Source organism: Neodiprion pinetum, chromosome 1, assembly GCF_021155775.2.
Source record: "Neodiprion pinetum isolate iyNeoPine1 chromosome 1, iyNeoPine1.2, whole genome shotgun sequence".
Lineage (NCBI taxonomy): Eukaryota > Metazoa > Arthropoda > Insecta > Hymenoptera > Diprionidae > Neodiprion > Neodiprion pinetum.
This window is the reverse complement of record NC_060232.1, coordinates 27,520,399-27,546,999: the sequence shown is the minus strand read 5'-3', so window position 1 is coordinate 27,546,999 and position 26,601 is coordinate 27,520,399. Positions and strand designations below refer to the sequence as shown.

The 26,601-nt window shown below is 41.7% G+C and overlaps 1 protein-coding gene and 1 long non-coding RNA gene across 8 annotated transcripts in view; one reads left to right on the top strand and one right to left on the bottom strand.

Moving 5' to 3' along the window:
• Positions 1-26,601, top strand: part of Tet (tet methylcytosine dioxygenase-like) — a 95,457-nt gene that overhangs the window by 37,559 nt on the left and 31,297 nt on the right. For 5 of the 7 annotated variants that reach the window (XR_006881310.2, XM_046609227.2, XM_046609280.2 and 2 more), the window contains exon 2: positions 11,649-11,723. Coding sequence is in view for 4 of the 7 variants with exons in the window: in XM_046609227.2 (XP_046465183.1) it covers positions 11,649-11,723 (75 nt within the window). In the remaining 3 variants the exon portion in view is untranslated. Of the gene's footprint in view, positions 1-11,648; positions 11,724-19,752; positions 20,207-21,692; positions 22,028-26,601 lie in introns of those variants that run through there. The other 2 variants (XM_046609263.2, XM_046609273.2) reach the window with 2 other exon arrangements.
• Positions 10,118-10,657, bottom strand: LOC124210843 (uncharacterized). Its single transcript, XR_006881320.1, has 2 exons — positions 10,389-10,657; positions 10,118-10,300 (listed from the first exon to the last, which is right to left on the bottom strand). It is a non-coding gene; the product is annotated as an uncharacterized lncRNA (long non-coding RNA).

Here is a 26,601-nt window from a genome sequence, read left to right as displayed (position 1 = left end):
TTTTTCGTATCATGTCTCACGTACATGGTTGTCCATTGAATCCTTTATTCTCCAACAAATAGATACACATTTGAAGTCACAAATAAGTCATTTAATAATCATTTCGCCTTTTAGTACATAATTTGAATGCGAGTGAGAGAATCGTTTAAAGTTTTCCCCAACCTTGAAATAGAAAGACGTGAAAATCAATAAAAATCGTGCTCGAGGAATGATTATTTTCATCAAGCTACAAGAAGACCTTCAACGACTCGGAAGAGCGGAAGGGATCAGCGCATGGCGTTATTGCGGACAAATGTCACCCAGTTTTCCCTTCCCAGGAATACCGTTGCCCTAAATAAATCTGTATAGACGCGCGCGTATCTATATATGCCTAGGTATGTAATGCGGGGAAAAATAGAAGTCGCCGGGGGTATTTGCGTGGGATCTATTTTCGGTAACAAACGCGGAAGGAAGTCTGCAGGGGGTTGGTGGCTTGTCTCGGGTGGGGGTTCAACGCCGACGGAATCGACGATGCCGACGTCCCCCGACGCCACCCGACGCGCTGCGATACGCGTGCACCATGGGGTTGCTTTGGTACAAGAATAAACCTCACCCCCTGAATCGGGGGCGCGTGGGCGAGTCTCTCTCTTCTCCTCTGGGTTTTGGCCGGAGCTAAACGAGACGTCGGGTAGCGTACGCGACGACCAACCCCCGAGTTAGAACAAGACTAGCTCTTTACCAACATCGTCGCGCTGCTTTTCCGAATGATTCACGTCCTCGGGTTCTTCTTCCTTTCCCGAGCTTTTGTAGACACGTTCATTGAACGGCGTTGCCTGGAAGTACGAAGAAGATATTACTCAAATTCTATACGACTGCCGGTTCTTGGACAAAAGAATGTCTCTTTCGTTTGCTCCCATCGCTTATACGCTCGTGGGCCTCGGTCCCTCTTGTACCCCGGCAGGATTACCCTAAGATCCATCTTGATCGCCTGCAACTCGTGGGGAACGGTCTTGGGGAGGAGAGGATGAGGGTGAGGATGAAGATGAGGAAAAGGAGGAGGAGGAGGAGGAGGTCGGCTTATAGTAGATCTATGCGAGGGGAGATGCGAAATACTGGCTTGGGAGAGGTCAGGATTCAATAAGAACGCGAGAGAACGACTTGCTCGCCCTCTTTTCCAAATTGTATATGCGTGCTAATATGGCGAATATACGAAAGTGAAAAGAAGCGGACAAACGTTGACAGCAAGCATTTGCACAATAGCAATAGCAATAACCGCAATTCTCACCACTTTTTCATTTTACTCTCGACAGTCGGGCTTATAATTAAAAGTGTCCCAGAGTTTTCCGAACGGTATTTTATACCGGTGGCAGATTGCGTCTACTGAACTGTTCGACAAAATGGAAATCTCATTGTTTCTGTTATACCCGCGCGAAACTTTTTGTTCTGCAAATTGAATAGCTGGAGCGTGTATATTTGTACATCAGGTATCGGTGTGTAAGTGATATCAGCGGTGTAATTTAGATTTTGAAGACTAAATTCTCTTCTTATCATTGCTAACGATGTGTAGTTCAATTTATGCCACAGGTATAATAATTATCGACGGTGAAATATCTGCCCGGGATATTTGTGTAAATATTAAATAACATGAAAAAAATAACGAGGCTCAGAAGACTGATTTTCTCTTCGGGTAGCTACGACCAGGATTGTCGGAGCCTTGACTATTGCAAAGCTTGGTATAATTTTGCAAAATTATCAGCCGCGTAAAATCATATTATGCAAATATTCTCGCAAACTCCCTTCGGGTAGAAGAGAATTGAGAATCTCAACTAAAACGCAAGCCCGGGAGATGAGAATTTCGAATGTAATATAGTTTTTCTTTTCTTTTTTCTTTTTGGTCCCTGTTTGATTGGATTGTGGATAAAATTTCGAACAGCGATTTAGCTCGTTTGCGTATCAAATATGATAGTTCCCTGATATTTTAACTGATCGAAATATTTCAAGTTTATCTTATTTTATTCGCGGGCAAATCTCAAAATACTCGGTTGAATTGTTTATTTGAAATTTACTTAATTCGCTTAGGTTTAGCATGAAGCGCGCTTGTTAAATCAAGATAAGTCCACTGGCAAAAATCCTCACGCGATGTTCAAAAACTCTCCCAAAGAGTTTACCATACATACACATCGATACTTCCTCCAAGAGCGTGTACCAGCCATGTCCGCAACTCTTGAAGGATACGCGTTTACACATCAAAGGACTATAAGAAACAAGTTGCAGCGTTAAAAAAGACGAGACTACAGCCGGGAGTCTGCATCCTGTATGAAGTAAGGGCTCAAGTATAGCCACGAATGTATTCTAGGTAAATCGGCGCCCGAATAAGCGGCGCCCTTGTGTCAGAAGGTTGACCCCAGCTCTGCAGGCTGCCAGCTGGAAAGGCGCTCATGCGCGACCGACTGCAGCGCCCAAAGACTTTTAAGCGTACTCGGAAATGCTGTAAAAATAATTATTGTAACCGGTAACCGTGGGTGTGTGCCAGACGGTTGTTTACAATTTATTATCCGATGTGAAGTGAAAAAAATGATAAAACCAACAAATCGAAATTGAGTGCCACTTCCAAATCGTTTGTAAAAATGTTCAAGCGAACTCGAAATATGTATTTCTATGCCTTCGCTCTTTCGACATTGTTCTTCTTGACTTGAACCGATCGCGTTCTCAACGAGGAGAAATAACAGTTTCGAATTACTTTTGTACCGAAAAGCAAAATCGATGGACCCTGAGCTCTGATTCGATACGGGGAACTCTTCTTCATCCATGCATGTGCCTTATGGTACCGATTTGGGGCACGATTATTACGCGCATGGAGAAACGCGATACGTTGCCAAAATATCGCGCGTCATTCCTGCTTTTTGTCGTTCCGGGGAAAATTGACAGTTGGTCTTAATGGCTGCGTCGTCGATTCGGCGGTCAATATATTTTCGGTTGTATCGAATCACGTTATATTCAACTCGGTGCACGATACGGTGCACGTTAGGTACACGCGTTGCCATAGTCTCGGATGAAAAGTGTACAGCACTTTTATCCCCCGAACAAAGAATTCCGCACGCTTACGTCGCTCGCGTTTCAATGTCATTTTTCCTCATCCGCTCGAAAATTCGCAACGTTAACTCGCGAATATCTTAATGGCGGATGATTAATGCTGGTGAAGAATAAAGTGACTTGAACGTAAAGTGGGAGAGAGAATTAAAGAAATGATTAAATCGACGTATGTTACCTTTGCCAGTCAGTCGGTTGGTTGGTTGGTTGGTTCGTTCGTTCGCTCGTCGGCCGTGCGTCAACCTGTCCCTTGGTAGACTTTCAAGTTTCAACCGTCGAGCTTCTAATGGGAGCAACGGTTCCCGCAGCCGCCGACCAGCTGTCGTTGTGAAATTGTTGGTCAAAACGAAAGTCGTCGGCCGAAACTCGAAATGGACTTTAACTCAGTTGATTACAGACCATCCACTTTACGTATGGGTTGAATCGGCTGCAATGGGAGATATTTCGTTTGTTGAAGTTAGTAGAGAGTTCTAGTAGATTAGGTGTCGTTATGAACAACGATTTGAAGCATCGTTGCAGAAATTACAAGAAAATGCGTTACAACAAACTATTTAGTACGTAATCGTTATTTTCAGGACCATATTTTTGGGTTATATTGTAACATTAAATATGATTAGTTTCTTAAACCTTGTTCGGCTAAATGAATCATCAATAGCAAATTATAGTAGTAGTTGCAAGAAAATCTAGTACGAGTTACCATAATCAAAAAGAATAGCGACACGTACCAGACTTCCTGTTTACAGCTGTAACAAAGTAAATTCATTTTTCACCCAGAACTATATTTTTCAGTTGTGGTAAAAAATGATAACGGTTAAGGACTATGTAGTAACCGCAACTAGAAATATCTCTCTGTGTAGCTCGATCCTTCCAAAAATTGTTCCCACAAATTATGTATCGAAAGAATGACCATTCGTTACAACAAACTGGAGGTCGTACAAAGCCGTGCTTTACTTTTCCGATTTCAATCATTTTTTTGGCTCCCTGATTTTCTTTGTTTTTTTTCCCCCCTCTTTCATCGAATGCCAAATCGTCGCATCGATACGTCGGGCTGCACAATGGGCAAACTTTTATGCTCGGCCATAAAATCGGCCCATTCAATGATCCGTGCAGTACGCCGGTAGGTATAGACGAGCTACGGCCAGGCCCGGATGCTGCCGGGGAGATTTTTGATTTTATTATTCCCTTCCTCCCTCTCTTTATCCTGCAGCTCTCGTACGTGCGCACGTATACACGTTATAGATACAAATAAAAATTCGTCCGCGATGGCGCGGCACCCGGGGCAGCTGTAATACCATGCCGTGACGAATACGAATCATGTGGTGGCGGGGTGAAGAGGAGGCACAGCGTAATAAAGAGAGGGAGAGAAAGAGAGGGAGAGAGGAGACGGAAAAAAAATTTACGTTCTGGCTGCTAAGAATTATCATCGAAAATGAACGCGCGCCTTCCGTCGCTTTTTTTCATATTCACTTTATTACACGGTCGTTACACATCGTATTTAAGGTGTAAGTATACCGACACGGTATGAGACGTGAGTAACTTGTCGTGTTTTCGATAGATCCGCTGAACTCGTACAATATAATATTCGTATACGATGCATCAGTGATTCACGTACGAAGCCGGGCGCGTAGCCCAGCGATTGTGAGAGTCTTGCGGCGTGGATCGCTGAGGAATCTTCGGCGTTTCCTTTGAATTATGTATATATATATATGTATACATATACATAGGTGTACGTATTTTCCGTAGGAACGTTAAAGACTGCATGGCGATGCGGGGTCTGAAACAAACGGTTGTGGACTGCGTGCGCATGGGATGAATCTAGACGAGGCGTGGAGCTGGAAAAAACAGAGGATAGATAGAAGGAAAGAAAGTGAAAGAAAAAAGAAAATAAAAATTGTGGAAAGATAGAAAAATATTACGACGACTCCTTCTGCTTCCACTGTCCCGTCGTCCGAGCGGAGGGACATGTTTGGTTATAATTCCAACTTCTGGGGCAAATGTTCGGTGTCATGCGACTTTAAACAAATACGACGGACGGCTGTCGCCATGCTGTTTCCTTTCCTTAGCTATTTGGACTTGCTTCTGTGTTTAGTCTGTTTGAAGACGCCGTACAAAGCTGTCTGGTCCATATGCCTAGGCCTTCTCCTTATCCGGATAGTCTACTATCTACCTGCGCGAAATGCGTTGTGATGCACATGCTGCGATAGGTGTGATAATGTCCGGATGATTCCGCACTGCTTCTTATCTTTGGACTTATTCTTTTCTCTTCTTCTTTCAGTTCGGCGACTCAGGGAACGCGTTGAATATTGTATGTATGTTCGTGGATTTCCGCTTAATTCCTTCGGTTTTTTAACCACTTGAAACAGGAAGTAGGGCCTGGCGATGGCACGTGGTAGTCCTTCTTTTCTTTTTATCTGAGAATCACTCGTGTCTGAAACCCCGTTATTCATTTGATTGCATCTAATGATATAATCGCCGACAGAATACATCCGTTCTGAGTTTTGACGCATTCGGAGAACTTTGTGACCTCGTAATTTCATCTAGTCATCTACGGCAATCGGGGTTGGAAAAAGATACATCGTATTGTTTCAAAAAGGATCCTGTCGCAGTTCTATTCGTGAACACAAAATTATCAGGATATCTTCAAACGGGAAACATCATTTTTGTGGATCGTTGTGAAAACTGTTCTTTACACATCCGTTGAAGTGAAAAAGATTTATTGATGTAAAATTTGATCTCTGACGTGTTTTAAAAATAGCTTGAGGGAAGAAAATGCGATTGATATTGCACAGAGGCAAAAGCGTCGTGCCAACCTTCGTGATATTTTTTTCCTTATTCGCCTGTATGACATACGTACTGTACGGTTACGTTCAAATTATATGTATCATACGACATGCCTCTGGTGAGTTATTATATTTTTATTTTGCACAATATCAGATAGGCACGAGGATCGATTTGAGCGTATTGTGTTTTTAGACTTTTATCAAACGGAGCGTATCTGGTATTTTTTTTAAATTTTATTTTCCTTCGTTCAATTTTCGTCCTTTGTGTGAAAAGAAGTGGGTATAATGTATTTCGGAAATATTTTAATTACCTTATCAGGCAATCGGAACAGCTGCTGCACCGCGCGCGTGTTTCTAATTGGCACCCGCCACCATGTACCATACCTTTATGTACCACCGTCTCGCCGCTTATTTTAACCAACTTGGTAATACAATTTCAACGCAAAAAAGAAGGAGAAGTCGGTATTTAAAATTTCAACAAAGTGTGCGTGTAATAAACATTAACTGCAGGCGATACTTATAAATACGTTGCATGTATCCGGTGAGGAGAGAAACTCTTTGTCAGAACGTAGCTCGGAATAAGGATGAATTCGGTCGTAAACGAAAACTTTCGCGAGAACAGCATTTGTTTCTTCGGGAAAAAATCAAATTACATACGTGTTGTTAATTTCTTCGAGACAAAAAATATCGGTACTGTATATTGTAATTATTTCTCAACCGAATTTTCAGGCTGAAAAGATGCGGTGTATGTACGTGCTACACTTTTCTCGTGCTTGGTAATAATACGCTTACAATTGCAGATGCATTTTCTTAACAACTAACGCCGTAAAATTGCCAATTTAATTCACCGTTGAAAGTTGGAAGAACAGTTATTTTCTTTTTTATTTCGCGTGCCGAGAAAAATCAAAACAGGTTGGATAACGTGAATCTGTGATGCAATTCTCGATGCGTTCGGATGCATCGGGTTCCTAGTCGACGGCTTGCCGCGTCTTTTTGCGAATTCCGCAAAGACGACGGTAGAACTTTTTGTATTTTTCAAGATCCCAATGGGGAGATAGTGTCATCAGGCCAGTTTGCAGGCCGAGCACGCAACAACGCCTGGCCATTTTAAATAATTCATTCTCGCCGTTGCTTCTGTCTCTTGCGGAGGGAAGCTGCTGCCTGCCCTTGGTCTTGGAAAAATTAAAATATGACCCCACGGTGCTAAATTTTCGAATCTCCGTTTCCCTGTCTTGGGCCTCCGTCATGCCTACCTTCGAAGGGCGGGAATAAAATTGGGAATGAAGTTCAGGCGACGAAGAATGCGATGCAGTTGAATCATTCCCAGAGTCACGATTTGTGTGAAATGAATATGTGCTAGATACAAATATCTAGAATCAGTCACGATCGAATTCTCTTTCTTTGCTCTTAGAATCCTGTCAAAAATCAGCGATGCGCGCCAATTGAACCTCTTCACATTGAACGTAATCTCATGATTTGATATGAAATATCGGAGATATTATACCATTTTTTTGATTTTTCTCAGGTCTTAGGTTGATGGTTGGTCAGATTTTATCGGTTAAGAGCTTTTTTCTACTCACATAAGAGGCCTCTGTTATCTTAGAATTATGAAGAGAAGTCTAGAAAAAAAAAAAAAATAATAATCTTCCTTGCGGTACAGAAAAAGTAGGCATAATATGATGGATCCACGTACATGAATCGAAATATTTTCGTGCAAATTATTCATATTCAGGGTCGACTTTTATTCGGATCAAAACAGATCTTTCCTTTTAAGGTGTAAGCTGTTGAGAATAGTGCTCGTCGAGTCTGACCTCTAATTATTATTTCTGTAAATTTGAACGGCATATAATAAGAATAGAGTGGAAGTGAAAACACTGCACCGAATTTCAATATACATATGTAAATTAAATTGCAATCAGATCGGTTTTTTATGTATTTCGGACGAATTTCTGAAAGCCAAAGAAACGAGGAAGAATCGTGGCGTTGAGAACAGAGACGGAGTCTTCGAAATTGGTGAACCTGCAGCGGGATCGATTCTTTCTGAACCAATGAAACCCGCGAGTCCCCTCGGCTCGTTCGATTAATTACGCTCTCATTGGCACTCCTTTTCTGCGCGCCTTTTCGCGACAGGAATTTCCAAGAACCCCGGCATCGTTTCGAACCCGCCGCGGTGCATTCTTCCGTTATTGACATTTGCCCTGTCTCTCGGTCTTGGACATCCACCCCTCTCTCCCAGGCGTTATGCGCTCAAGCTGGGTTCACGTTTGACACTTTTCTTTTGCTTGGCTTTGGTACAATAAAAAAATGAGATTCTTATCCACCGCTGTAGAAGAGGAAAAATATATGGGAAAAATTGGAGGTAAAATAATGTCATCATTTATTACGACAAATTATCGCTCGTTTCACTGCAAATGTCAAATGTAAGCCCGGCTTTATCAACTCATTCTGCCAGGTGCGTGGTCAGAAAGAGAAAGGGAAAAGTCGCGAGAGAGAGAGAGAGTGGAAGAGAGACAGCCAGTTTGGGAGAAATGAGAGGGGGGGAAATGCTCCCTATCCTCACCTTATTTCACCCTGCCTTATTTCCTTTTCGCCAGGCTTGATTCGTTGCACTCTGGCCGATTATCGCATCTCGGCAACGTGCGAACAAAATTGTCTAAATTTTTCTTTTAGAAAATAAGAACAAAGTCGGAAATCATTTGCGTTTCAAATCTGGACTCTGTCGCGATTGCGGGCAATTAAATACTTACAGAGATGGAAACGCATGCCAGCCCCTTTCTTATTGCAATCATGCTGATTTTGGATTTTCTCATTTTCGTTCTTGTCTTTTATTTCGGCCGAGACGTCTTCGTTATTTGTGTATTTATTTGTCTATTTTTTCGTGTTGGATAGTTTCCACATGCGTGAAAATTCTGCATTGAAGAAAAATCAGCGAAGTAACAAAATTTTAGTAGTGCTAATAACTGTTGGCATCGGAATTAGAGTAAAGTATCAATTTCAAAAAACTATACGTTCTCTTTCAAACTCTACTGCCCTATCGCTATACGTATACCTATCAAATTATCCTAAGAGTAAACGGATATTTTGTTGGTTTTTTGTACAAAAATTACGGGAATTAATTGTTGAGCGAAGTCAGATGTACAAATATATCTTCTCATTATAGTTTAAAGTTCAACAGCAACTTTTGTGATGAACAATAAGTAATAACAACATAGAAGATATAAATTATGTACACAATTATTAGTCAGATCCAACAAAAAAATACATCTCATTACGCGCACAAGCTTCTGAAATTCGGCGAGAATTTTGCGTAGCAGTACATCTGAAAGTATTTCTTCTTAAATAAATCTGGCGCTTTGTCGGACCGTGAATACTGCAGAGAATTTAGGCTGTATAAAAATCATATGTTGCAGTAGGTGGAAAATGTGAAGGCTCCTGTATAATGAATAATTTTGAAAAAAAAACAGTTCCTCTTTGTGCAGAAAATATCGATATAACGGGCGACGTTATCCACCGTATGCGTATGCCAGTCATGTGCGTAGTTTCGCGTGCGGACGCGAATGAGTAACGCGCGTAAAAGGGAATTAGTCCGCAGTTGGTCAGCCGTGCCTAGCGGCTGTAAGCTAGAGCTAGGGGGGGATTCAGACTCGTCCATCGATTCACCTGAAACCCCGATATTCACTGGTTCGAACATACCGCTGCACGCAGAGCCTGATTAGATCATCCGACTCTCATCGGCCGCGTGTGTTCGCCCGGCGTTTAGATGATATAGCGCTTATACATATATATATATGTATATATATACACACACACACACACTATGTGTTAGCGATTATTCAGTCGTTTTGGGAAAAGTCCATGAATTTTGTTGTCTTGGTCCCTTTCGACTTTGATTACTGTATTGATATAATCACGAATCGAAGAAAAGTTCGGTCTGCTTTTTGCACTGGTTTTCAATTTTGTTCAATTTTCCTGATTCGATGCTTGCAAAATTTGTGTAGTAAACAAAGCAAAACAAGAAAAAAAATTTATCAATCACCTTATTTTTTGTGTGATCATAAAGGGTATTTTATTTTTGCCCTGTAAATGATTGGGATTTTAGCCAATGGAGGGTGTATAAGGTGGTTGTAGAAATGAAATTGTAGTAATAAAATGATGAATATTAAGCGTACCAGCCGTATAAAGTTTTTGCAAAGTGGAAGTGTGCAGGAGGGGAAAGAGAGAGAGAGAGAGAGAGAGAGAGAGTAAAATTTGGAAGTAAATACAGCAAATCAGAGACTTACCAAGTTTATATTAAATTAATTCAGCGAAGACAAATATTCTTATATAATATCAAGGAAGCAACTCTAATTTCAAGTTTAACTCGATTTCACGCTGGCGCTCGAATAACCCCCGCATCCTCGTTGCCTCTGCCGCCTCGTTCTCATCCTCATCCTCGAGAAGAGGCGCACTTCCTGAAATATCAAATTAAATAATCACGTTGATGGAAAAACGTCGAAAGATGTAATTTCACCTCTGAACACCCAGCCTTATCTCTCTTACCTCGCCTCGCCTGGCCCCGCCTCAACTTCAACCCGTACTATAGGTATATTCTCTCTCCTCTCTCCTCTCCCCTCGCACATCACGAATCTCTGTTGCTTAGGTATTATTCAGCTTTTAAATATTACCTATGCATCGAGATTTTCAAACTGGACCACGAGAAATACTTGTCGTCGTCGTCGTGTTTTGTAGATGCGTTAGTCGCGTCGTAATTTAATTTTGCGAGTGGCGCGCGCGCAAAAAAATCAATTTTATCTTATTTTCTTCCCGGGGCGCAAGCGCTGTGCTTGCGCCTACATCGTTGCCTATCGCCAGGCTTTGTTTTTCCCAAATGATACCAGCCGCTGCCGGCTTCCTTACGGCGGCGCTTTCGGGCGAAGCTAAGCTCTGTCGACATCTGTCGATGGCGCGTTAATTTACCCTCCGATCCGGCGTCGGTAATTCAGTGTTCTTCTCCCGCAGGAATGTTACCAACGCTTGGTAAAGCAGGGTTCATCACTCGCAGAGTATGAGGCTATAGTCACTCTCGAGTACACTTGCTTCTTACTACCTTACTTAACGTATTTGCCTTATCTATCCAAAAAATACAAAAACTCGGTATATACGAGTATCGACGAGTACCGACGAGTTTTTGGATAGATAAGGCGAATCAATTAAGTAAGGTAGTAAGAAGCAAGTATACTCGAGAGTGATTAGCCTCTCGGGCTTGATATTCCAGTTTTTTCGATCCCCGTTCGATTGGAACTTCAGGGAAATGAGTATTTCAAGATCTTTTATTTTTGTGTTATGCTCATCAGGGTAGCTCAGGCTAGTTCGCTGAAAAAGCGAAAGAATTGATCACGAAAGCAGAAGAACTCTATTTTAACAGAAGCTTGAATTAAAATATTGCAAACAATGTGAAAGATAAAGGAAACGGAAATTTTCCTATATTTTATCGAAACTTATTGATAAATGCGTCATTTTGTATGTGTATTTTCGATACGAACAGGCAGGAAATTGCTCTATGGAACATTCATGACGTCAATACGAAAATATTTTTAAAAAATGTATCCTTTCTTTACAGTTCCTCTGTAGTTCACCGGTCGTTAGTTTAATCGCGATACATAAGTGCATCACGAGTTGCCTATCGACAGGCGTGTTTGCGCGTACTCTGCTACTCGTGAACGAGAAAGATTGCATATGCGGCTAGATTCCATGGGAATGCAGAGGGTGTTGAACAAAATGTTCACATTCAAACAATTTCTTTTTATTTCTATGTTTCAGCACCTCTATCACTTGCAAACAGGGGATGGAGCATTCAGGGAAAGAGGCCGAGGTAGAGGGAAAGGAACACCCAGGGTGAGTTGATGATGATGTTGATGAAAACTCATGAGTCATTTGCTTCTTTTCGCGCGCTAATCGTTCCGATATATTTGGATCTGACAGCAGGACGTTTGTCATAGTCATTTGCGACGGTTTTTATTTCATCTTCAAAAGGAACAATGAATGGAAAAAATTGTTGGATGACGTAACGTTGTGCCTGCTGAAAACGCAAATATTAGTAGTAGGTGTAACGGTCGCAACGTGTTACACGTTTAGTTACCTTGCATTTAAAACTCTTCGTTGACAACCTTCGTGCGTTGACTATATAATTATTTTTTCTTTCTCTCTCGAGTCGATAGGTTCTCCTTCAAGCTAGTTTAACCCGATCCTTCTCGTTAACTGCTAATAACCGTAACCCTGTTTAGAACACGCACGTTACGCACGGCAGGCGTGCTCGCGTCCCTACGTGCCGTGCCTCCTACTTCGTTCGGCTAAATGACAAACTTGCCTGACGATACTAATCAGAGTTACGTGTAGATTCATCGCGAGATCTGTATCTATATTGTCTACGCGTTTAGCCGAGGGAAAAGCTCGGCTAATCCCTTATATAGCGGCTAGAAGTCAGGACGGTTTTCTTGGCTTTAACTTTTGGAATGGTTTTCGTGGAGGGCTGCTGGACCAATGTTGAAATGTGATGAATCGATGAAGACGAAACATTTTTAAGGAGGTTGGTTTGCCAAAAATCTGCAATTTTCATTCATTTTGTCATGAGATAGTCCGAACATTGAGTATTTATCGAATTTGTATATTCCTGAGCTGCGAAGAACTCTTCAAGCATAGGAAAATATAAAATACTCGAAATATAAGTAAAACTTTGGATATCGAATGATGCTGTATTTCCAATCGATTCAAGACGGTTGAAAACTTTGTCAATTGGATCGAGTTAATTTTGCGATGGTTTATTTTATCTAGAAGATTATTTTTTACAAATCCAAATTTATCGAAACATTTTTTTTTATCGTGTCAAGTGTTTGATTTTAAAGCATCGCATCCACGTTTATTATTACCATTAACCTGCAATATTGAATATTGCCTAGTGAAGAAAAACACGGAAATCTATTGCATTGCAGATTTCATAGAATACAGTCATTTTTAACAAAATGAGATAATGCAGAGTGAAATTGAACGAATCTACTTCATTTCGAATCATTTTGAAACGATTTAAAATGGTTTATCGACATTTAAGCTTTATTTTTTTACAATTTTACAATTCCAGTCTTTTTTTTTTGTATTCGTAAGGAAGTCTTCGTATTTTACGGATATCAAAATATTATAAATATTTGACGCACGATGATCTCATAATGAAATTGAGAGAGATTATTTATTTCTGACGAACCAATCCTCTTGACAAGCTATAGGTGGGAAAACTGGTCCGTCAACGTGAAATATCGTATTTACTCAGGTTGAACCGAAGCAGCGAGTAAAACTGCTAATTGCGTAATAGGTAATTCAGGAAATTTATGATCTTTGCGTCTACCCACGGGGAAATCTATGCTAAAATATACAGATTGGCATGACTATTATATATATGTACATACTTATATTTATAGTCTCAGAGCAGGCAATTTCGCATGTGCGTGCCTGTCCCTGGAAAATCTACGTGTTACACTTACCCACTCAAGGGGGGTGGGGGGAGGGAATATACTAGGGCACACCGTCGTTTTCCTTATACTTACGGTTTTACGAGGCACTCAAACGCGGCCGTAAAATGCATCGCGGGGACCGATGTGCGACCGTAAAATTGTAAAAAGTCAAATTTAATGTATGCCTTTTCTTTCCCTAATTTTTCTCTCGCCCTTTCTCCCGTTTTTTCACTTGCTTCCGACTCGGGGAGAGAAAAAAATAAGTATTCGCACCGTTTTATGCCTCGTTAAAAACTCGTTTGTGTACAAGAGGTTTCAACTTGGACTGCGCGGTTAGAAAAAAATTGCTATACATACGTATACCCACCTTGTAAACCAACTCCTATTTTAATTCAAATACCAGTCTGCTATTGTGCTTTGTACGATCCCATTTTTCAACGCATTAATTAGAGGCTTTCGAGAGGAGTTTGTCGAAACTTTGAGGAGCTTGGTGAATTCGAACTTCAACTTTACTTCCACCGGTACTAAATTCTAAAATTGTTCACCAACTCTCAGAGTCCTTCGTCGAGTAGAATTTTGCAAATTGCGTAAACGAGAATCACGTGTTCCTCTCATATATTATAATATATGCTGTGCAGGGTGATTCAGGCACGACAGGCATTTTTTCGGAGTCCACTCCTGACCGAAATTCACAAATAACGTTTTGCTAAAACGAAAATTCTGACGAATTGCAGATAATTTCGAAATTACTCCATATTACAGTCAACCGAAATTGTCTATTTTCGGTAACTGATTGACCAGCGTCCTCGCGGAAGCAGAAATCAGGATAGTTAGTGCCGTGAAAAAATCAACCACCGAAACGTTTTACTGCAGTGCATCTGAATTTGCATGCAGTGCAGATTGATCGTGGTAGGAACTAGGCGCGAGCTATTGGACCAGAAATGACTCCATAGACTTTATCGCTCTAGAGTATCTTGTTTTCCGTTCTTCGTGTTCAATTTAAGGGCTAGTACGCTTCGTCTCCGCACAAGGTGCACGGGCTTGATACAATCACGCATCGGAGAGGGTACCATTCTATTCATTCAATAATATCTTGACACAGGCTGTACTCAGTTTGAGAACTGATATTAAACAAGGCGCTATATTGATCGCGGTAGAGTGCGCCTGTCCGCGTTGCACCGCCATGTTTAAAATTTTCCAACCCAAGCCGCCTTGCGGGCAAAATTGCAACTGCGCTGCGCCTCGATGCATTTCCTAGTCTTGCGCAAACAAAGTAGGTAGGTACACACATCGATAGAATTGCCCGCATATCTACGACCTTCGTTGTAAGCACCCGGCTTCAAAGTTCTCTTCTCATCCGAATTAAATTTTTTTCATTAATTGTATATCAAAGTTCGTTGGAATAATTCAATGCTAAGGGTAACCATTGCATAAATCAGCGTTAACAAATTAAGGGCATACTTGTAGACGGATCCGGTCAGCGAAATGTTCCTCCGAAACTTGTACCATTTTATCGATCTTCGCATCGACGTTAGTTATAATATTATATGGAAATGAACAAACGGCCGTTATGCGGTAGAAAAAATCGATTGACATTAAAATTTCGAAATGATACTTGGTCTCATTGCAGTTTATTGTTAGGCTTTCGATTTCTTGGGAACGAAAATCTTTTATGATCTCAGGAAATATTTACAGAAAAATTCTCAGCTGCGGCGAGTATAAACGAAACTAGATTAGTGAAAATTTTCTTCACAATATCTGTCACTACCGCCTATCCTGACTTGCTTGTATGAAAAGGGAGCGATTGATTCGAGTGAATGTATTGTTTCGGAGCAACTAAAATTCGGGCCTGACACATATCAGTGATATGAAACTCCATCTGCATATCTGTACACTGCAAATTAATTATCGTCACCGTTCGTGCCAGCTGCAGCTGCGCTGATATCACCTAAATTTCATTAGTTTTGGGACCACCATTTCGGCTAGACTAACCAGTTTAATAACTAACGCGGTTATAGCCAGCGTCGAACTAACTTAAACGTATTGATTAAATCCCCGGCGGGAATACAATTGTAATTCCAAAACACTACGAAGGCGACTTGATGCCATTGAATTCCGATTCAACGATTGCAGTTCTTAAGACACCATTTATTCAAATCATTATTCAAGGCCACAAAATATTCCGTCAAACGGTAAATGTAATTGACAAAAATTTGTCTTATTATCAGAGTAGGCTGTATGCAATTTGTAGTGGGTAATTTGATGTCTATTTATAATACTAACCGCATGAACATGTTCGCTTTTCCTCTGACCTAATATTTTTATTACGACGATAAATTTGATCAGTTCTATTGTATCGTCGTAATTTACCCGATAAAGATTCTTATCGCTCGAGTCACGTGACATGCCGGGACCGATAGTATAAGGTACTTACCTACATTCGGCGATGAGATACCGCATAGGTACTTATCGTGAATTTGTAGTGCCGCAGCACCGCGGGATACTACCGCTCGTAATGACTAATGACTAATGACTGTAATGAGCCAGCTGAAGCCACGCGGTGTAAATGCATATAATATATGGCATATGCATGAGTGAGTCTCTGCATTACTCTATGCGTTGTGAATATATGCTCACGTAACCTACACGCTCAGAAGCTACGTGTTATTCGGTTTCGGTTTCCAAACAGTATTTCACCTCGGTACATGGACAGCGCGATTAATACAGTGGCAAACTTCTCGGTCCCCGGCCAACGTTGCTTAATGATTAACGAGATTTTAATTACTGTCTAATGCCGTCATAAATTCCCGCTATTAAACTCTGCCCCATCAGAGTCTAGTTCGCGATTCATAGAACCCCGCATTTGTGAACAGATTACGAATACCGTTTATAGATACGAACGGATTTTCATCCCCCGCATGACGACGGTTACCACGGAGTAACGCGAGTCTGATCAGAGCCACTGATATCTACGGACGTGCTTTCTTGTATTTTAGTTTTACGGGCCCTTAACATCAACCTCTTTCAACGGCGAGGTCGAAGAGATCCTCTTGAGATCTTCATTGTTTTACGTTTTCCTATCGCTGGGATTATTCGTTCTCGAATGTGAGACAATATAGTGTTTCTCACGTTCTTTGGTGTTTTGTAAAAAATAAGTTTTCAAAGTCATTAGAAAAAATCTAGTTGGAAATTTTCCTTTCAATGAAAATATGGAGAGTATTTCTTCTCAAAACGATTTCTACGAGCAATGGGAATAATAATAGGTACTTGTATTCAATTTAATCTGTCTCAGTGCGTACTTATTATTCAATTATGAAATTTACAAGTTCCATAAGGCAATCTTCCTTGGCATGTAACCTCACAATCAGTAGTCTTCACTTGTCCCGTTTTTCCACTTACACACATCCTTGTTTCTTATTATGTTTTTTAAACTTATCTTTGCCGGTGTAATTGGAATAAACGTTAGCGAGCGATCATTTCACTCAATGTTTTTTTTTCTTTTTTTTCTCTCTCACCTTCCGATTCTCGACGCATGTCGTACAAATTATGACTACTCCAGATGGGATTGTGATTTAAGGAGCCGTAAAAAAATTTACACGAATGTTACAACAATGATTTTATGCGGAAATTTTTCGGAAATTCCCACCGAAATTCTCCAGTGCCTTGTGCACGCTCTACCTCAGAAGCCATAATTAGTATAATTATAAAGTTTTCCTGAATTTGAAACATTTTCGTCAAGAATTACGACCGCAGTGAAAAATTGATCAATACGTGAAAAAAAACAGGAAATAATTTTATTGTATCTACAAATAAAAAAGCGGTAGTTTCGCTATGTCTGTCACACGGAGGGTCGAACTATTCGGTATACGACTAAGTTATTCGGTCCCTAGACGAGATTAGATAAAAAGCTCAGTCTAAGGTTCGAGGTCAGTTTTGAGGAAATGTCAAAGACCGCAGGACTTTTTCTTATCACTAGTCACGTAGGCCAATGGAAAGGTTCCCTGCTATTTTTAGACAAAAGTTTGGTCGCTGATTCATTTCTATGATGTATCCGTATGCGCGAGTGCCAAAATCTGTCTATCCTACAGTGCCATGCACCGATGAGTTTCAAAAATAAGTGCTACTTTAGCACAATGGCTCAAAAGATGAGCGACACTTATGATCACTATTCAAGCTTTCCAAAACATGTTTTATTTACTTGATCATCGACAGTTCATGGGTTTAGTCGCACAGAAATGAAAGAAATGATAATTCAAAATTGGCAAACGAAAGTCGCACTTCTTCAGGAATAATTTTCGTCGAAAAATCTTTCATTTACGTTTCCTCTTTCCCTACGATAAAAGCTTCTATTAATTATCAATAGTCTGCAGAGAGCCCTTACGCAGTTGAACTCAAGTATAAAGTGATTCACTCGAAGCCTCATGGCTATATACCGTGTTATTTCCTTTCAACGATAATTAATTAATCCCAGATGACGGCCCAGTTCTTGTGACATGAAACCATTGATTTTTGATAATTGTCGAAAAAAATTGTGATTTTCGAATGAATGACTCGAACGTAAAGAAATCTGACTAATTTTCTCCATTTGCCAGAGTAATCCGATACCGGATTCCGTTCTTCTATGACGCGTCGAACGCATTTCGATAACAACTAGTTTTTAATTAACCGATAATCAGTCAGGATCCCTCAGCCTCGGCTGTTACATCCACATTCCCACAGCTCTGGTAATAAAGGGTTTTCGTAAAAATATCGAGAGAACAATGGTCGGTCTTGTTTAATGTCCGCAGTCAGTGTTCGGCGACCAACGTCGTGCCCTGAACCACCACCGATACGTGTATAACTTTTATCTAAAACCTTATCTGGACTGCCACCGTCGAGTCGCGGGCGGCTGCTTCGCATCGGTACGGAATGTACCTGGTTCGGCTTCGCCGCCACCCATCGCCCACCCACTTCAACGGGGGAGACGTACAGTCGATGCAGTTCTGCGCTTTGCTGTATTCCGCTCTGCACTCCCCGGTCCAACTTATGCAGAGGCGATGCGCGTACACCCGGCGTCTCCGAATCGAGACCTCTGGAATTGGACAAGTTTAAAACGCGCTCGGCGCATTGATCACTAGCTCGGAACCGTGCTGGTTTCACCTAAGACGGAGATGTCCCCGTTTTTCCGAAATTCGGTACGGTTTCACGGTTCCTGGACTCATTGGATTCGTATCCGAGACTCGCGCGCTTTGTCCGGTTCCAACCGATCCGATTCGAAAATCTTGTTATCCGAAAGTTGAAAGGGTTTCACGGTTCCCGGACAGATTGGATACGTACCACCCGAGGTTCGTGCGCTTTGTCCAGTTCTTCAACCGGTCAGATTCGAGTTCGCCGGTTGTACGCGGCTTCTAGACCGCGGCCAGACCGTACTTTACGAGAGCAGACTGTATCTACGTATAATGTGCATACATACGGCACGGCTACGTGAGTAGGTGTAGGTACGTACAGTCGGGTCGCGAGGGCTGCGATGCAATTTTGTTCGAAGGCCAAAAAGTCTCCTCGATTCGTCGAGTCTTTGATTTTAATTCACGCTCTGTTACTATAATGCACTGGCGTAGCTGACTCGAAAATCATCGTTTTCATTCGTCGCTCGTAAGTTCTGTAGACGGGTTCTGCAAGTCAGTGACGTTATAACCGTAAGTTTGACAATCATCATTAGCAACTGTTATTTCAGCGAAATGACGCGAGTGTTCAAGCATGCTGATCGTTTTTTGTTGGTGTTTTCCATCGAGGGCTCCAATCCTTCAAGAAAACCATTTTTGGCGGAGATGATTGGCTAGTTGAAAACTTTCAGAATACCAAAAGAACTTGCAATTTTTACACGAATAACGAAATCGCATCAAAATTCGGTCTGAAACGATGCGAGACGCTGAAAATTGGGATTGGGATTAAAGCATACGTTTGGAACCGTTTGCACGGATCTTTTTTCCATTTTCTCTAGCCAACGACAATAATCGAAGAATCTTCCATGGTCGCAAGTCGGACCCACCACTCCACAGTTATCGACAAATACTAATTCGAATAAATTTGACGATTCTAGCCAGCGTTCGTAACGCTGTCGTGACGTATCTTCGCGGGCGACGAGGGCGACGGCGGTAGAGTGAGAGAGAAGGAGAGAAAGAGAGAGAGAGAGAGAAAAAAGGCCGACGGCAAAGTATCGCCGTGAGGCCACCGGAGGCCGTCGTCAGGGCCAGCGGCAGGAGGGAAAAATGTTTACGTATCGAAAGAGGCGAAAAAGGTTGAAGAGCCGGGAGGCGGCGGCGCTGCGGAGGCGGCCGTTCGAAACGAACACAGTGTATAACACGGGTCCGGAGGTAGCCGAAGTCCTCCGAGGCTCTCCGAAACGGTTTCGTCGGCAGAGCCGCGGAGGCGCGCACTTGACGCGCCGCGGCTGAACCCTACGGCCGACGAGTACGCGCGACGAGAGGATTCAAGGATTTTATAATATTATACATGTACCCGAGGCGAGAGCCCGCGAAGAGAACGAGTACGAGTACGAGTACGAGTACGAGTACGAGAACGAGAACGAGAACGACGGTCTTGCGCGTTTAGTGTCGGGATCACAATCAGAGTCGCGTTGATATACCTGTGAAAACGAAGGTGCAGTGCGACAGATTTCCGCGCACATATCGCGGGTGAAAATTTCAGTGCTACGATAAGACGAATATATATATATATATATATATATATATAAACATACATACATATCTTCAGTATTATTTTTACTGTTCTATCGTGGGTGTGGCGAAAACTTGAAAATTGCAGCTTGCACGCGACGTTATTGTTATATCACTCGGTGCGTGGTGGGAATGTTTTAAACAATCATTTTCGACAACCGTACGTAGTGCAACGACTTGTATATTTATATGTTACACACACACACACACACACACACACAGACGCACACGCCTATATTACATACCTTTTTATCTGTACATATACAAACGCCACATATACATCGCATATACGTATTCTTACCGCGAGACGTGCCATGGAGCGAGGGAGACGAGAGAAAGAGAGAGAGAGAGAGAAAGAGAGAGAGAGAGACGAGAGAGAGGAAAGAGAGGGCCGCGTGGCGCTCGGCTAGCCACACCGCGCTGCGGTTTCTCAACTTCATTCTGCACCGTGATAACAAATGACGAGAGAGAAAGAGAGAGAGAGAGAGAGAGAGAGAGAAAGAGGAGAGCTGCATACTCGCTGTCATGACGCGGGACACGTACTCTGTACTATAGCATACACACAGTATGCATCATTCGGCTCTTCTTGGGTATATCGTTCGAAACACTGCAGTCCGTAGACCGAATGCACTTAGGCTTTTCAAATGGGTGGGGGTTAAAACTTAAAAAGGTCAATATTTCGAATGGCCGGTGTATCGAAATTTCAATCGAGCGAATGACTAGTCATTCTAATCAATGACACTTTCGAAAATCAAGATTTCGAACAATTGGTCTTTCGTTATTTTATTTTCGCATGTTCGAAATTTCGATATATCGGCCATTCGAAATATTAACCCTTCCAAGTTTCGACCCCCACCTTTTGAAACGAATGCGCGGTTTAAAACGAACCTCTCAGGTGGATTATTTTCGGATTAAATCTGTCATCGCGCATCGCGACGGTTCTTGGTTCTCTGCACTTCGAGACTCATCGCGATGTTACGTGACTCGATGGACTAGATCATCCCGAGTACCCCACCTTTGATATGCCATGTATAAAGTATCGTTGATCTTCGTCGTTGATTCCGACTTCTTAGATCCCTCGATATTTTTATTACTTATAGCCTTGATACTCGAGTCATGCTTCTTTTGCCGAGCACCGATTCACCAGCGTTACATTCACTCCAGGATGTACGAGTATGTACAATGATCCCCCGTTCTTTATTGTTACATGTACATACGTATAATACAGTTGTTTGAACTCGCGGACGAGATCGATCTGAGAGCTCCTCTGACTTGAAATTACAATCTGAAACTGTTTTATTAAATCACGGGATCTTTCCAATGAGTCTGTAACCCGTTCGACCCAAGATCTGAACTATGTTCGATATCGGATGTATACTAGTCGGCAATCCTTTTGTCAGGAAACCTGTAAAATTGATCGATATCGTCATAATCATCACGTGTTCGTCTCAATTAAGATGTAATTGCATAACGGTGGTCCTGTTTATACGAGTATGCCGCAGGGATTACGAGTCGTGTCACAATACCGCATTCGAGCAATTGAATTAAATTTCGATTCTCTCTCCCTCTCCCTCTCTCTCTTTCTCCCTCTCTCCCTCTCTCCTTATCGTCTCCTTCTCTCACCTCGGTCAACGTTTGGTATTCAGTGAGCCGTAGCAACACCAACAGCAACAGAAGCAGCAGCATTGGCAGTGTCGCGTTCGACTGACAAGGCGGACGAGATAGATTAGTCAGATCCGAAGAGTTAAAAAAAAAAAAAAAAAAAAAAAAAAGAAGACGGGACGTTTCTCCGTGCGTCCTTGCACGCTTAAACGAAGAAAATCAAAAAAAGCAAAACAAAAAACAAGAGGAAAACCTGTCTTGTAGCTCTTTTTTTTTACATCACCATCGCGGTGCTGGAACCGCGCAACGAATATAAACTTACCGATATCACGTGCCAACGGGGCACAACGGAACGCACACCAGACGTCCTCCCGAGACAGTGAGTTTTTAACGTGTATACTCGTACATAAGCATACGTATGTTACATATGTATACAAGCATGTATGTGTCATGTACCTAACGATCGGACATACGCGTTGCCATACCCACCCGCCTTCCTGCCACCTGTGACGTCATCGCACGCACCGATCTCGCATTACACGAAAACACGTTACGGACGAAAGCGCGTTACGTGAACTTGATCGACTCACGTCGTTGTTTCGGGATAAGAGATAAGGAGATATTTGTACAAATTACTGAGAATAATTTTTTAGATGTGATGAAAATCCGATCAATTGTCGTAAAGGTCTCGACAATTTTGCTGCACGTGTATCGCATCTTGGCTAATATCGAAGACAGCGTCGATCGATGATCAATCCGCGGGGTTATTGCTAATGACTGCCACGTTCAGACAAATCCATCAATTATTTATTCAACGCCAGGGATTCAGTCGTAGAGTTATATATAATTCTTATCTTTATGTTTAAATGAGTGAGCTTCGTTTGAAATCATTCATACATATCGATTATATCGACGATATTGTTGGTATTTTGTTTTCGTTATCATCCCTCGTGTAAGAAGAAGAAAACGTTCAGCGGGACTAATGAATTGATTTGTTCGATAATAGCGTGCAGCGGATTAGGTATACAAATCTGTTTCATGTCAAAGTTCCGCTGCAGTATTGTCATTTTGAAAGCGTATACGACGATGTGTTAAACCGATTACTTCGACGAATAGTTATAGCTGATTGACCGTTATAATTGATTAGTCTTTGTTAGAAGCGTGGCCATGTAATAATTGATTATTCATGAATCTATACACCGGGCATACCTATTATTCTTCTTCTTTCTGTTTTTCTTTTTGGTTATTCAGCCGCGTGATAGAGATCATTTTAAATAACCAATGATAGTAAGAATAATTGTGAAACACCCAAAGTAACGCAGGTTATACGATACATGGACGTAGCTGTTTCTAACATACGCGAAGTACAATAAATAATTTGATGCATCGTTGTTTCGGTAATATTTCTGCAGTGAATAAATTACATACAATATGTATAATTCATACGTTTCATTATCAACTGCATTAGAGCGTATATATATATATCTTGAGAAATTCTCAGTCGCATAATCGCCCGCAGGGAAAAGTCCAAGTCTACGGACAGCTGTTGTCGGGTGACTTAGGCGTCGAATCGATTTCCTTTCGTCGATTCACCCGCACCAACGACGGATACTTTCACCGTGCAAGTGTAAGGCGTGTTTCACGTAGGTATTACATGTACAACTATAACGAACGAAGTTCTCTCAATTTTTCCAATTTCATCAATTTTATCCCGGTAGAGTTTTATCGATCCGTCTTATTCTCGGTAGTCCAACGAATATTGCCCAATGCTTAGAATCTTCGGCCTTCGAGTCGTTATCGCACGTCCGCCAGGCCCTTCTCATGGCTCCGAAGCGCTTAGATGTCGTTGTTAAATGCGAAGCCGCCGTTTTATACCGCGTTGCGCAAGCATCCATTCCACGGAATTCAGGTCACGCGGTGTCCCATGCTATTAACGACACGCTATGACCGCAAATGAAATGATTAACGACGATCGCGACTTTTCCAGCCTGCAGAGGAGTTGCTGCACGAATCGTACTCAATCCGTCCACGTAGTCACCTTCAAATTGAACATGGCTGTACGCGGTAATCGCTCCGTTCATCCAGACCCAAGACACTCTAAAACCGAGCTATTGGTTCACCGAAAATTGGCCAGAAATATCGAAGAGTTCGGACAACGGCGTCGAGCTGCCTACGCTTGTTCGGCAACCACGTGGCCCGCCACGTGGTCTCCGTATAGGCGCGTGATTCTGACCCGAGAACTCGAGGAGCGGGGCAAATGACCCTCGGCACTCGGGGTCGTCGTGAAGGGTCCGAATTATGAGGGGGAATATCCTCGGAGGGCCCCGTGCACGGTTCGTTGAGCGCGTTGAAGAGGCTTCCGATCGCGTTAGGATCCGAAAATTTTGACTGACGTATGAAAAGGTCGTCCGCGACTCGGGTCGGCAATCGTAGAGCAGAGATTGTACGTCGGAACGGAAGGGAATGAATTTCTTTCTACGTATTTTCGTTTCACCTTATTTTATGTTCGAATTTCGATTCTTTTTTACTTCACCTTTTTTCTTCTATCTCCGTCACTTCGTAACGGGCTCACGGTATTCCTCGTCAGCTCGACGTATATTACATATCGACCGTCCATATTTCTATGGCGAATAATCACGAGCCACTGTATGGCTCGCTTGTTCGGATCATCTTCTCTTTGAAGAAACAAAACGGGATTAGTGAAAGAAACAGAAAAGTACGCACCATATTGATCATTCTTGTTGAACGTTGAAACTGGAATCCTGGAGTACGCCATTTACGCAGTCACCGACTATTTCTAGCATACGGTCAACCGCAACATCCGGAAGCTGGTTTGCCACATTTCCGGTATTCTCAACTATCGCATTCACGGTTTCCTTCTTGTATTAGCGCGGTCTATACAAAATTTATGCACGATGCTGTATAAGATTTAACGTGTTATCCTGTAAAGTTTCCAGGATTTAGTTATTCGTTTATCATTATTCCTTGCATGTATTTACGCTGGTATAATATGTAGACTATAGGAAAGGAACGGAAGAGAAATTTCGGATCGGGAAACGAAGAAGTACTCTTTTTATTCTTCGTCGTTAGAGAAGAAAGTCCCGAGGCTTACGTGTACGTAGCTTATAGGTATAATTTTATTTTTCTTGGGGTCGTTAAGAGACTGACTGTCGAATAAATCATCCGAAGGAATAAAATCTTGGGCTGGTTTATAATCTTGCGACTCCCCCTCCCCCTACCCTTGGCCATGTATACTACTTGCAGAATCTTTTTCACTCGTAAAATAAAAATACGTTTTTCTTTACGACCCTGGAGAAGCTCCGGGATTTTCGTGTAACGAATTTTCATGTAACTTACATTGCAGAACTTGGAATGAAATTGATAAGCTTGGTTCAATTGAATCTGGATTGCACCGTCAATTTTGTTGCCAGATTTTTAAGTTCCGGGATTTCTATGGTTGATCAAACTCTATTCAGTGTTGTAGGTGATTTGAGGACGAGGAGCGATGTTAGTCGATAACCGGTTTCTATCCGGTTATTAAATTGTGTAGATTAGGTACTTTTTTCCTCTTATGATGCCTCTTACTAGACATACATGTACACGTACACGCATCTACATCTTGATATTTACGTTATAGGGTTAGAGAATCGAGGGTCAGAAGCGAACGCATGCTCGCAGCACGAATTTCCTAACCGTTGAGAAAAATTAGAAGATTAGCTTAGAGATTGTTGAAACCAACTGTCGAATTTGTACTTTCGACTCACTTCGATGCCCAACATGTAAGAATTCGAATCGAATTGCGCATTTGATCTCGGTTTACTGGTCAACTGATTATCTAGGTACTGTACAAGTTAGTTTCAAAGTAACTATGTGCTCGGCTACGTACGTCGATTGCCTGGTAAAAATAACCTAGCTTTTATCAACTACTCAGAGGCTGGGATTGGGTTCGTTTAACCAGGGTTCGGCTAGGTTTGCTTAGCTTGTACTTCTAGATATCGATTCAACGGGAACACGTTACAAGAGTGTATTATATACACATAGATACATATCACGTCTATAATATCGACGTGATTACTCGTCGCCATTACGGTAACACCGCCTGCCTTACGGTATCGTGTGTCACCCTAGTTATCTGTGCTGTGTGTGGCGAAGAGGAAAATAAGAGAATAAAATATTACAGTGTACCATTTTCTTCGACGTTGTCAACGAATGACGTAACGATTGTATTTTTTATGATTTTTGTCGTCCGGTTTTTTGTACGGTGTAACACGAATTTGTTGTTGAAAAAATGTTAACGAAAATTATTCCACCTCAATCTCATTTGCCGGTGCGCAAACCACGGTGATGAAGGACGAACGAGAAAATAGAACAGCAATAATGTAGAAGCATTTTTCGACCCTCTTGTAAATTACCCTTAATCCGATTCATGCAGCGCATGGAAAACAAACCCTCCGGACCTCACGCGACGAACGTCATCGATTTATCAACGCTCTCTTGATAAACGTGACGTTGATGTAAATTTGTCGTTTCTATATCTGTATATAATAGCTGAATTATGATAATAAATTCTTATACATCCGCTGTATGCAAAAAGTCTTATCTTTCCAACGCATCGGCATAGATTTATTTATATCATATATACTCTGCATCGGAGCCAGCGAAGAACAGGTTTTATTAATGAATCGATCGTTTTAGCTGCGAATAATCTTTCCGTCGATAATACGGAAAGTATATCTATTTCTTCATGTTTGTTTCTACGTCTTATATTAATTTTTTTTCTTTTCCGTTGTCGATAATTTATTTATAACCGAGCATTGGAAATCAAGAGTGAAATATAAAATGAATCACATAACGCTGAATCGTCTGAAACTTGATAATATTTACGAACAAAAAATTTATTTACATATGAAAATTTTCCGACACGAATTCTTTCATTCCGGTAATAGCATGTAT